A 13,824-nucleotide genomic window follows, 5' to 3' on the forward strand; every position below is an offset into this window, starting at 1 on the left:
CGAGTTTAAGGACACAATGGCTACAGCTTGGTGCTTTTTCCACATGGGGGTTGTTTCTAAAGGGGTGTTTCTTGGAGACAATCACTTCCATTGTTGGAAAAGAAAACTAACCTTTAACTTGAGGACCTATTTCAGATGGAACTGCCAAACAAGGAAAAAATGAAATGCTAAGTGGTAACAAGTGTGCCTCAAGCTAAAACATGTAGGTCCTCGGATTGAGAAATAGGTACAAAAAGTCATAAGAAATCATGTGCTTGTATAATTTCCAGCAGCATAATTTATCCTACAGAACCATAGTAGTTAATGGCCTTGTATTTTGGAGTTTTGTGTGGATATATTCATCCGTTTGTCTTTTCTGTAACGATCCTTTGCTGAACTTAAAGTCCTTTACAATGTGAATATATTTCCACTAGCGTCTTGCAGGTTGGAATTCTTTTTTTTCTGGAATGCAATAAGGTAATAAGGTAGAATTTTTAAATCCTGGGATATATAATATTGGCTTTCCTCTATATCTGCATTTACATAATTTAAAATAGAACATCTTATTAAAAACATCAAGATATACACAGATTAGGAAACGGGTAACAACATACAAACACATAAACTAGAAATCATTTATGTCTGCATACTTATATATACAACTGTGGTACAATAAATTCTTTCAGTCATGCGCTATCTATACAGATCATATTGCTTAAAAGAAGGGGGCATTTGGTCTGGGCGGTTAAGGGCTTGGAGATGGAAATCAAAAACTGCTGAATCAAAGCGAGAACCTGATAGAAAAAAGCAGAGAACAGATGTTGCAGGACACTTCAACAATTAGGACTGTGTGTGAACTTAGGAGTGATGAATCTGGGAGAGGTCGACGGGTGGGGGAGGGGGTAAAGTGGGACAGGGAGTTACATGGATGGACCCATATATCACTGAGGTATTTACACATACTGGCTAAAGAGTACTACAAGGCAGGTACTGAAAGAGCCCTGCCTATTTCTTGACGGAGAGCTGAGCATCCACCTCCTCCTCAGGCTTCAGCACGTGCCACTGGGCGATGGGTCTCCTGGGGTTGGCCAGCATGTCGGACCAGTGGCGCAGCTCCGTCCCCGAGCTGTTGAGGCCCACAAAGACCTTGCCGATGGCATCGTTCTTGCCGATCTTGTCATAGTCCAGAACAGTTATAACAACTTGCACTTTCTGTAGAGGGGGAAAGAGAGGAGGAAAGAAGGAGACAAAAAAAGAGTGTAAACTCCATCTACTAATGTTTACTTCAATTAATGTCTTTTTTAAAAGTCTGTTTTTGTTAACCAAAATTAACATTCATTAGATCTATACCTTGTTAAACAAGCTAATGAGTCATTATCACTGACCAGCAACCCTCCAGTTTTACCTTCTCATCATTCTGTCTTCTATGCATGATTTCTATCCTGGACTCAGTTGCTATTAGGGATGGGTAACAAAAAACAGTTCTTGTTGAGAACCGGTTCCCACTGTTTCAATTCCTTGGAATTGTTTGCCATTTTTGCAAACGATTCCCTTATCGATTCCAGTCGCCCCGAATGATGTCACCACGTTGCGGAGCGTCATTTACCTGGCAGGAAACACGGCGGCTCAAACGCTCAAAAGTTTGATTAGACTTTACGAGAACGGATGACAACAGGGCAACTTGCAATACTTGCAAAGTAGATATTTCATTTAAGGGAGGAAACACTACGAATATGCAAAAGCATTTGCTCACAAAACACGCGATGACCTTAAATGAATGTCGTGTTTTTAATTCCGCTCCGGACTCGTGAATCTCAACCCAGCAGCAGCGGTAACGTTTGCACGTCCTCTCCCGTTAATGCAGCAGGTAAATAATCAACTAACAGTGCATATGATGTTAGCGCGATCTGCCTTATTACAAAACCTGCCATTACTGTGCATTTAGGTGATCATGATGAGACAGACAGAGTCTGGCTGGCTCAGATGCTGGCAGTTCTCGCTGCAGTCTACCGGTAGCGTCTCCTTTCAGGCCAGGATAGACGAATGTCACCGAGCAGTGACTGAGTTTGTGGTAAAAGGCTTGCACCCATTTGCCACAGCAGATGCCCCCGATTTCACTTTGGTAAGTGAATGTGTTTAATTGTAGGCAGGGACATTACTGGATATTCTTGTGTAATTGCTACAGAATAATTTATGTTATACTTTGTTATTGCTACAGAAGAATATTTATTTTATTATTTTACATTTACTTTTTTTTTCCTGGGGACCCTGTGACACCCCATTGAAGAGCCATAGGCTGGATCTCTTAAGATCTCACTGCTGGGTTTGTAAGGCCATGTTACTCCTAAATTTCTATCTTGCTCAAAGAGAAGATATAAAACGAAGTTCTAAGCTAATCGACCTGTGTGTTCTCCTTTTTTAAAAAGAATCTATAAGAGAATTGATAAAGAATCGAATCATTAAACAGAATCGAAAATGGAATCGGAATCGTGAAAATCTTATCAATACCCATCCCTAGTTGTTATGTCTAAGTCTAATTTAGTGATTAAGTGATTCTTAAAAGAGGATAACAACAGGTCATTAAAAGAAGGTGGGGCTTTAGTAGCTGTTGTGGAGTGCTGCTGCCATTTTTCATATACAGTCTATGGTTTTGTTGTAGAATTGAAAGGCCCGAGTCTTGTTAGGCAAACACGATTTAAAGGTCAGTTTTTAATTCTGTGCTTTTTATTTGTTTCAAAAATTGATTCACATTCATTTTCTAATAACTTTTAGCTCTAGTCCTAGCTTCAAAAACACCCAATACAATCTGAAGAAAGACAATTACATGTCACATAATGTGTTATGATCAGAGACAAAGGTTTTGATGCTTCTTTACTGACATGATCATCTCTGTGAGGTTTTCTCTTGTGATTTGTGTTTTTGAGCAGTACTTTACATATTGGACTTCTGATACAGTAGGTGTTTCTTGTTCTTTGTGGTAGGGTGGATATGTAATGCACGTATTAGAGTATTAAGCGCCAACAGTTCCTCATTATTTCTCTAAATGGTATAGTGCAGGGAATGAGGTGCTCCTTGAGACATTAGTGTTGATTAACAGTAACAAACACTCCCGATCAAGCTTGGCTTATATTCAGCGCCAAGCACAGCAAAATGTGTGATTACTCAGAGGTCTGAGACTCAGCTTCACTGTGTGTTTATTCAAAGGGACGCTGCAAAGAGGAGTGACCCGGGCGTCAATCTCTGGCAGAGAATATGAATTAGTGCACAAAGCGTCCTGATTAAGTTTCGATCCACTGGCAGACTGAGATGGAACTACCGCCACCTGCATGAGCTCTGAGTCGCTGTTCTAAAAGAGCATGCCTAATACGCCATGTAATGAAATACTGAATAAGGCTCCCAGATGGCCAGTTGGGGTTAGTGGGTTTTTAAAGGGACACTTCAGCTTTAAATTGGTCATTCAAACACGGCTTTCTTTAAAGGAAAATTAGCAGACCTTCGTGTTATTCATCACTGACCAGCAAGTACTGTTTTTTCTTGCTGTGACTGATTTGCCAATAATAATCATATTAGTGACACCATTTAAACAACAGCTCAGCAGTTTTCGAAACAAGCTTAATAGCTTTCATGGAATGAAATATGAAGATTAAATACAAGAAAAAAAATAATGTCATGAACATTTATAACATGTATTTGTCTTTTAATTCACTTTACCATCTCCAGCTGTTCAGAGGCCAGAATTTGAAATATATTTTTATACGTTTTTTTTTTTTCAGTTTAACACAAGCACATAAGTGACTGTTTTTTCCCCTATTTGTTCAGTTCTATGCTCAAGTCAAATATAGAAAGGTTAAAAAAACTGCACTTAATTTGCAAACAAGCTAGAGTTTGATGTCAAATGGGCTCACGGACTATAAGGAGAGCATGTGTACATCTCAAATGGTGTCTGCACAGCTAATTGCGTGTGGGCTAAGGACGCTGCGAAATAACACGAGTCAATAACTAACCTTCTGTTTTTGTTACAAGATAGTCCAATTAAAGCACTGCTTGTAATTCCCACGCAATCTCTGAGACAATTAAAATCTTTCGATTATTTACTTAGAAAGTCCCTGGGTCCGTTGGGCATCTTTCTTTGCCTTTAGACAACAATTCTGATGGCAAAAGAGCCAAACGGGACAGGCCAACAAGAAAAAAAAAAAAAAAAAAAAAAAAAAAAAGAAAGTCCCTGGGTCAGGTTGGCGTCAAAGCCAACGCTTTGCCTCTGCAGACTTCTATATGTCTGTGTAATTTAAGAATTGTGCTTGAGAACTTGATTAGCAAATTAAACTGTACTGGTGGAAACAGAACGTGTCTAATTAAGAGTCTTCCCAGTTCTGAGTGTCTTCATTTCAAATCAGATGCAATACAGCCAGAGGCCTAAAGAGCTGTCAGTGATGACAGGCTTCTTTAATTTAGCATTTAGCTCTTAGGTAGCTGGACTTTAACTGTTTTTCTACGATCGAATTAAGTCTTTTAAGTGTGTTTAATTCTCGTATTGCTTTTACTGCTCAATAAATCTAATCAATGACAATTTTTGCATTTGACCAATTATTTAATAATCAACCTGGTTCTTGTTGATGAGATGAGAAATGTAAATTTAGCCAACATACTGGCATGAGCAACACTAAATAAGGCCATGTTTGGATGGGGTTGATTGGGATCAGCGGTGTTTAAATTAAATCTGAGGCACGCTGTACCAAACCTGTGATTTTTGAAATGTGGCAGCCTTAATCAATTTGACTTAATTACTGTATTGCCTGAAGAGATAATCTTGTTTGTTGCTATCCCTTTCTGGCACAGGTTATGTATCCTTTATCCTTTTTTCCCCCATAATGTCCTGGAAAAGCATCTGTGCTTCCTTTTCTTCTCGAATCACAGCTACAGCATCTATTTTTCTATTGCTCTAATTATTGCAGCATACTTGGTTAAATGTAAATAATGATGCTGATGAATGCTAATCATTGTGATATATGCTACAAACAGCACCAAGATCCATGCTACGGGCAAGAACAAAGTGCAGACAATCACATCCGTAGAGCAATTGGCTTGTCAAATTGCAAAACCCAGCTGATTTTAAGTGAAGCGCCTCTCATTATTCTGTTATGATGAAAAGCCTCTAAACTGATCATTTGGTAAATGAGCTCCCACTTAACAATGGCTTATATGCAACCAAATGTTTGCTGCTGGTTTTTATAGTTCAGTTTTACCCAATGATATAGCACTCTGCCCCGTAGAAAACATGATTTCAGAGTTTTACGAATGTTTTGCAAACAGATGAAAAATGTACCTGGATTTGTTCAAATGGGACTTCAAAGCTAAAGGACTCGTTATAGTAAGGGTTGAGGGTGTTCTTCTTGATTGTCGTCTTCTTCTTCTTCAGCCTCTTACCATTTTGCATCAGGTGGATTTTCACATATGGGTCTAGAAAAAGGAAAAAAGTTATGTTACAAATTGTTCTCAAGATTAGAATCCAGTCATGATCGCTTCAGTCAAAGAACATTGTTATTTCTTCTGCAGCAATTTATATTTGGCAATGCGACTCAGTTCTGGGACTTCCCCATCCTTCCATGTGCACAAAAAGTCCAAGTTTTAGAGAACAACATAGAAGGGAGAAGGCAACAATGCCAACAGACTTGACATTGATTAAATCTGAAACAGAAGTGGGTTGCAAAGCAGCTTGCAGTGGCTACATGGATTCTTGCTTTATAGCCACCTGTTCGCTCCATGGGCCACATTCACAAATGCATTGTACCAGCAGAAACTGGGTTTTAGCGTAAAAAAAAAAGGTGCTCTCAGTGGCAAGACTACATTGAGAGATGGGAACTCAGGTGGTGGGAACTAAATCACGTGCACAAACTGATTTACTGATGTTCGAAATGCACATTTTAAAGCCAATTTCATCAAAATGTCCTATGTTTTGTGCTTAAATTGTGAAATAAACTAATTGCTTCGGTCTTTATAAAGCAGCACAGCTTTTGAGTTTGGGTCCAGTGAGCTGGACTGGATTTCGCAAACTTAGAGAACTCTTACATAATGTTTAGCCCATTCTATCTTCTTGTTACATCTGATTTTATTCATGATTTCCAGGTCCAAATGCTCCTTCGGTTCACAAGAATGAACACATGCTGAGGCACCACTGACAGTGAAAAGGAATCCAATTTATCTCAGCTTCAATAAAACAATCAGTGTAGCTATTCTCCCAGCTGTTAACAACCTCAGCAAACTTTAGCAAAGTTGGAGATCATCAAAGGTTTGATTGTTTATATCTAACTATGCATGCTGTTCTGACTTATTTATAGAAAAAAAAACACATACAGCATTGTATAACTTTGGAATCATAAACAGGAAACTAAAAAATAAACAATGACATTTGGAGCACTGATAAAGTTGAGCTAGTTGGCCCATAATGATCTGCTATCTTGTAGCTAGCTAATGAGCTATGGTAAATCTAATGTAGACATGTTGGCATGGGAAAATTCTTAATAAATGGTCTTATTGGCAGCTATGAAACATTTTTTTATTGTAGACTTAATGTCCACACTGAATCTTCGTCAGACCGAGAGTGATTCTTTTGTAAAGCTTTAATCTTTGTGACATCCAGGACACCATGAGCCCATAGGCTGTTCGCGTACACTGTAGCCGGAGGGCTTAAAAACAACAAAAAAGTTAAAAGACAGCAAAATGCCCTGCAGAGCTCAGGGTGATCATTGTTTGTGTGCTTGTTATTATGAGACATCCCTTTAAAATAAATCTAGTCATTTGATCCATTGAGAATACAAAAATACTGATATAGTTCACCATCAGAGTCCAGTGTGTTTATATCACTCAGTTAACCTTCCCCTTTCAAGAGCCCCATTGTCATCTGTCCAAATGCCACCTCAAGTGGCACCCAAATGGTCTGCTTTGCCCGTCCTCATCTGGCAATCAGGTGGAGTGTGTGTCTGAAAATATCAAACCACCCACCGCTTCCATTTATGATGTGATGCCACTCGTCCTAATTTGTTTATGTTCTCCACATAGCTATTAAGACCAAACTGGAAAAGAGGAGAGTTTGTATCTTTCTTTGGGCATAACCTGCAACTGACACGATGGCAGGAAGCCTTTTGAATAGTCAGATAAGTATCAGAGTTTTTTGGTTTAACTGACTGATTAAAAGGACAGAATGAGGCTCATGAATTCAACATTTAAGAGCTTCATGAGCCCAAACTACGAGCAGCCAAAGACTGCAATCACCTCCATTGTAATTTTTAGCAGACCTCCCTCTCCCCAGCCACCTCCTCCAGATTGTCCGGGGGAACACCAAGGCGTTCCCAGGCCAGCCGAGAGATATAATCTCTCCAGCGTGTCCTGGGTCTGCCCCGGGGCCTCCTCCTGGTGGGACATGCCCGGAACACCTCACCCAGGAGGCGCCCAGGGGGCATCCTTGTCAGATGCCCGAACCACCTCAGCTGGCTCCTTTCGATGTGGAGGAGCAGCGGCTTTACTCTGAGCCCCTCCCGAATGGCATTTCCGCCGCTTGTATCTGCAATCTCGTTCTTTCGGTCACTACCCAAAGCTCGTGACCATAGGTTAGCGTAGGGATGTAGATCGACCGGTAAATTGAGAGCTTCGCTTTTACACTCAGCTCTCTCTTCACCACAACAGAGCGGTACAGCGTCCGCATCGCTGTGGCCGCTGCACCAATCCGTCTGCCGATCTCCTGCTCCCTTCTCCTAGTCACTCGCGAACAAAACCCTGAGATACTTAAACTCCTCCACTTGGGGCAGGAACTCGTCCCTGACCCGGAGTGGGCACTCCACCCTTTTCCGGCTGAAGACCATGGCCTCAGATTTGGAGGTGCTGATCCTCATTCCCACCGCTCCACGAATAGGTTTTACGAAAGCCTTAAAACAAGCTCATGACACCAATAAAAAGTTGCTGGCATCTTCTGTAATGGGAAATTTGACACTCAGTTGTTTCCAAGGAACCTGTGAGGTGATTTTTTGTTGTTGTTATTAAGAAGGCAGACTTAGCGCTATGGGAATAAAAAAAAAAAGCTGGTATAAACTTTTTCAAAAGCAGTCGCTGCAAGCAAACATTTGGGTTTATTCTTTTTTGAAGGAATAAACTCTGAAAGTACTCCGACTTTCATCTCCAAAGCCTCTTTTTTTTCTTTTTCTTTTACAGCCTTTTGAAACTGATAAGTTTTGCTGAGGGGTGTCTACTAAACGCTGGCGAAGAAACTCACTGAAATCTTCTGCTTTTCTTCATGACCTTTGTAAATGCTCTCAGTCTCATGTTTCAAATCTTATTGAATACAACTTGAAGTTAAATGTACATTTTATTGTTCTTCAGACTGGGTCTACTTTGTAAACTGACCCGTTTGATATCCTCTAAGAGCGCTGTGTCAATCAGTTGCTCATTGGAGGCTGTACAACACAAACATCAATGAGTAGTGGGTGATGTCCAGAAAAGCATCTAATTACATCTGTAGTTCTTATCATTAAATTGATGTGTTGCTTACACACACTGTGAGACAATTTTTCTGTTGGGTATCCTGAAAACAAACTGCAAGGAGCAGTTTGGCAATGCAGCATTAATTAACATGGAAATGTCAGGTAAACCTTTCACAGTTTGTGTTAATCACAAATTCACTCCTGAAGTTACACGATTATGCCACTAAACTCACCTAAATTAATATCTTGAGCTGTATCGCCTAGAATGCCAAGTTGCTGTTAGTGCAGCAAATGGGGGAGGGGTCACATGAGATACTGAAATCAAAGATTTTTATATTTCTTCCTTTATAGAGATAGTTTTTATCATTTTCCTTAAGAAATCAATAACTATTCCTTTATTTTCATTTGTCTTTTAACTGAATGGACTTCATGCTTTAGGATTTTAGTGAAATTCTCATGATGTTTTAAACATTTATGCAAAACTTCAACAAATCTCAAACTTTTTCTTGCAGCTACAGATGAATTACAGTGAAAAGGTTAGATTTGTGTATTAATAAACTTACTGCTACTGTTCGCGGCGTGAAAAATGTAGAGCAGATTGTTGAAAATTGTGGTTACACATGGGAAGGCGGCTTAATGACGTTAAATGTTCTCCGATCTCGGCGCACGAGGAGGGAAAAAAAAAGACCACTTAGAGTCATTTATCACTTAAGACAACAGGCTCCTTGAAAAACACATGAAAAACAAATAAGCACGATAATCTCCTAGATGCAAATGAGGCAGGCTTTTGCCTGAGGATAACAACATCATCCTCCAGCTACTGAACCCTAGAGCTGTGCATTGGCATGAATAAGTAGTAAGAGCCTGAACTGGAGCCTATAATTAGTTGTTGAAACACCACTTGATCTGATAATCTGGATTCATCTCTGGGTCCCATATGCACAAAGTCTTTATAATGCTTTAGGATTTCTCATGAGCGAGCAGCTCTGAAAAAAGCAAAATTAAAAGAAAAAAAAAAAGTTCAAACTTTATGATTTTTCACAGTAGCACAAACTGAACAAGCTTAGCTCTCTTAATCTTTTATCCAATTTAGGGGAATGAGGATCTGACTGTCCATGGCAGCTGACATGAATATAGAGAGAAAACAGCGCAAACAGAGTGAGAGGGAGAAAAGCAGCAGAATAAATAGATGGCAGAGACATGAGTGAAATGGTAACAGGCTTCTAATGGAGTGGGTGTCCATTATTACTCCCCTGCTGAGAAGAGCTGGAGTGCCGGGATGAGAAAAACAGCGAGGGAGGGCTGTGCGCAGGAAATAAATACTGCTTCCAACGTATCTCATAAAGAGGATACACAGCCTCCGTATATCTCAAACAGCAGTATATGTCCCTTTGAATATTCTTATGAATGAAATCAGAGCTTCACTAACAGAACTAACACAACAAAGCTTCAAGTTGCTACAAGTAACTTGGAAGGAATGGCCATTTTGATCCCTTTAGATTTTCTGTGGAAGTTCCTTTTTCTCCCTTTTCTTCCCCCAACTCAGCTTCAGTACAGACTCCTCTGTTATTAAGTTCACAGGTCCAAAGAAGGTCAAAGATAAAAGCTTAGTAATGGCATAGACAGTGTAGAATGAATATAAGTGAGATGTCAGATTCCAGAGTTCAAAATCCATCTCTAGCTGACTTTTCGATCTTTACAGCTCACTCATAATAACCTTCTAAAATGGGTCTTATATATATGGACTATATACACTGTGCTCACCTACCCGAGCCAAAAGCCACTTTCTTCCAAAGCTGATCATCGTTCTTATATTGCAGGAAACAGAAAGTCTTGGTAGAATAAGTGTTATAAGCACAAACAAAAACCTATTGTTTTTGTCAGAGAAAGATTGACGATGCTATTTCATATAATGACAGCTCCATTTGATCACTGTGACATTAACTACTGTTTTATGCCTAGAGTTCTTCTTATGTAGCACAACCTGCTTTATGGCTCATACTATTCTAATTACATCCATAATTTACAACGTGAACACCATGTTGCATTTACTAAGACCTGAAACTGACAACTCAGATGACATATTCATTGAGAAAGAGTTCACTAAAGTCATAAACCAAGTGAGAAGTAGAGTCATTTTAAGATAGACTTCTGTGTAACTGGACATCCTTTTGCAACCAGGGGAGTTGCCCCCTGCTGGCCATGAAAAAAAGCACTGTGCAGTGCAAATGTCTTGAGCCACCCCTAATTTTTTCATGAATAAAATGGAAAGTGTGTGCAGCATCTGCAAACATGCATGGAAGCACAGAATGTAAGACAAAAACAGAGCTTAGTTTTCATCTCCTAAAAGTCAGTTTTTAGTATGACCACCTTGTAATGTCTGTAAGTACTCTTCAGGCTATAGTTCTCTCGGCTTCTTGAAGGACATTTCAAAGCTATTTTTTGCTGTGTTTTGTCCCAGAGCTTCCACCATGAATTACAGAGACTCACTCCACAAGACCTGCTGCCACTGATTTTCAATCCACTATTTGTGCATACCGCAAATGTTCCTTCCTATTTTCTTTTCTCAAGAATAGCTTCTTGACTGGTGTATCGTTCAGATCCTGTGTTAGATGTTGTCTGGATTTCTTAAGAATATGACTTACAGAGACTGGTCATCTGCTGTATGGAGTTTTTGAACCTGTCACTTCTTCTTTTGTCCTCCACTTGTCCAGTTTTCTCAAATGTTTTTAAGGACACTTGGCACATTAGTGCCGAGATATGCCAAGTTCAAAGCTAATGCCTCTAAAGTCATTCCACACAGCAGGGATGAGGTAATCTTAAATAAGACATTTATATCCTGTAACCTCATGTAATATTGTATGTAGCAATTTAATGTAATACGTTGTAAGCGGGTTGTAAGCAGTTAAACATGCTAATACTTGCAACTTATGATAAAACAGACCAAAACACTCCATGATCCATTTCTCACACTTCAAGTGAAGACAATGGTTTTTAATTCTTTGTATATTTAATGTTAAATATACAAAGAATATATCCCTAGACTTTCACTATATACGGGAGGGGATTAGCGAACAGTCAATAATACTATCTAATATTGCATACAGCTGTGTATATTAAAATAATGGTACTACAGTGGCTGCGTGTAACTCTTATATTGGTAACTGTGGCTGAAAAGACACCACACCACAGCTGAATGGGATTATGCAAGATAACCCTTTCTCAAAAAAGAAAACACCTGTGGTGCCTCTGCAATCTAGGTGCACTTATCTCTCCAGCCAGCAGATGAGAGTTTGGCATTATTGAGTTTTGGGACGCTCGCTGTACCTTCTATCAAGCCCATTTTACCACCTCCTCCTGGACGGATGTAATCTCTCCCATTTTATGGATGAATGACAGTGCTTGTGATGCAAGAGCGGTTACTCACATGTGTGTACAGCACAGCGGCTCGTCTTTGCTACCTTTAGGGGTTACTCATTGGAGTCCTGGATCTTGGCCACAGTTTTATGAGGCGATGCGCTATCAGCTGTCCGTACATTTCCCACAGGAGGCAAGATGCAGGTTTATGGATAGGCAGGGAGCTCTGAGTCACATCAGCTTTAGAGTTAAGTAGAGCTACTAAAGAGGTCTTATTTTAAAAGTGGTTACTTACACATAGGATTTCAAGCTGTGAATAATTACCATCTGTGACTCATTTCAATATTCTAGTCATCAAACCTGAAGCTACAGTGCAGAGATATAAAACGCACAATTCGCTCGGACGTTTCCTTTATCTTTGGGTTTGGCTGCTAAGGGTTCTGGCAGAGTTGTGCCAAATGAACACCAATACAAGCAGGGTTAAATATAGCCTGGCTGTCATCTTAGCTTTCCTCCCATCATTTTGGATTTTCCATGGTGGGTGCACCCAGGGGTGACTGTCGGTTTAGTTTTACACACTCAGCTCAGCGGTGAATCACACACGTTTCACGCATACACAAGTGTTTACAGTGAAACTGCTCTCTGGGGCGCAGGCCCACGTAAAACCACCTCCATGAAATCTGATGGAAGTCTTTTTACGATGTTATTTTGTATTCTACTCTCTACGGAGGCTCAAAAGTGCCAAAAAAATATATAATAACTGTAATTGAATGCATTAGAATTACAATAAAAAGGTAGGCTTTAATTATAGCATAAAATGTAACAAATGATGAACCTGCTGTTTCATTTGTTGACCTTTGGATTTATTATTTTTATTTATTTACTTCACATTTCATTTTCTATTTAATTCTGTTTATTAATTTACTTATTTTTAGTTTTAGATTTATGGTGCTGTGGAAAAACTGCAGTAGACATTTATTGTGTAGGACCAGTCTCCATCAAAGACCCACGCTACTTCTATAATGTTAAAGTGTAAGCTTTGGTGAAGCCAATCCATAACTGTTCTAGTTCTTGTATAATTTGGCATGCCTTGGCCTTTTCTCCCTGCTTCCCTTCCTTAAGAATGGCTTCTTGACAGCCACCCCTTCCACTGAGACCGTTTCTGATGAGGCTTCAGTGAACAGTAGATGGATCAACTGAAGGGATCCTGTGTCAGGTCATTGCTGTTTCTTAAGGAGATGATTTTCAGGTACTGCTCATCTGGTGTAGACAGTTATTTTGGATTGCCATTTCTTCTGTTGTCCTCTACTTTCCCATTTTCTTTAAGGACAAACTGCAGATATGCCAAGTTTTCATCTTTTTATGGTTGAAAGATTCATAGGTCAATTTTAAGTGACTGAAAATGGTCAGGTTGGTGTGACCTAAGACCTAAGGCCTAGAGGCACCCTTAGGTCACACCAACTGGTCTGCTATGGACTCGACAGCATAGCAGAAGTCCACAAACATGTCACACCGAGTGAGCTACAAAGGTTCTTTCCGGATATACCACTCAACGATCTTGTAAGACCGAAAGACATTCATCTGCTTATAAGTCATAAAGAAGGTCGGCTAGCGCCTCAGAGGAGCAGAGTCATCGGTGACCTTGTGTTATGGGATGGGCCACTTGGAAAGACAGTTGGGGGAACTCACCCTGAGCTCTTCGAGGAGCTTACTGTCTCTGCCCACATGTCCAAGACACACTTTGCCAGGTCAATGAGAGCAGCAGCTGTCAAGTATGAGGAGCTCATTGGCGAGGCCTCGGACCAGTCTTCAACAAGGAAGCATGTTCCTGCTAAGCTTCAGAGGTCAAGTACCTCAACCACCAGTCGAGGATTCTTAGAGTGGTGGAAGTGGGATAGTATTGGTGCTGCATGTGAGCCAAAGTGTGGGGGTTGTCGTTGCGGAAATTGCCAGCCAGGTGGGAAAGAAATGACACTGGCCGAGGAGAGAGAGCTTGAAATAATAAGAGAAGGACTCA

The 13,824-nt window shown here is 40.1% G+C and overlaps 1 protein-coding gene across 4 annotated transcripts in view; it reads right to left on the reverse strand.

Moving 5' to 3' along the window:
* Positions 1 to 430: 430 nt before the first annotated feature.
* Positions 431 to 13,824, reverse strand: part of syt1a (synaptotagmin Ia) — a 224,202-nt gene continuing 210,808 nt past the window's right edge. For all 4 annotated transcript variants that reach the window (XM_085252899.1, XM_085252901.1, XM_085252900.1 and 1 more), the window contains 2 exons: positions 5,303 to 5,436; positions 431 to 1,191 (listed from right to left, as the gene is read on the reverse strand). In XM_085252899.1, coding sequence (XP_085109025.1) covers positions 985 to 1,191; positions 5,303 to 5,436 — 341 coding nt within the window. In that variant the 3' untranslated portion in view covers positions 431 to 984. The remainder of the gene's footprint in view (positions 1,192 to 5,302; positions 5,437 to 13,824) is intronic.

The sequence above is a fragment of the Mchenga conophoros genome, linkage group LG17, assembly GCF_057382185.1.
Source record: "Mchenga conophoros isolate Kocher_MC1m ecotype Shallow Benthic linkage group LG17, M_conophoros_male_GT1.1, whole genome shotgun sequence".
NCBI classification, from domain to species: Eukaryota; Metazoa; Chordata; class Actinopteri; order Cichliformes; family Cichlidae; genus Mchenga; species Mchenga conophoros.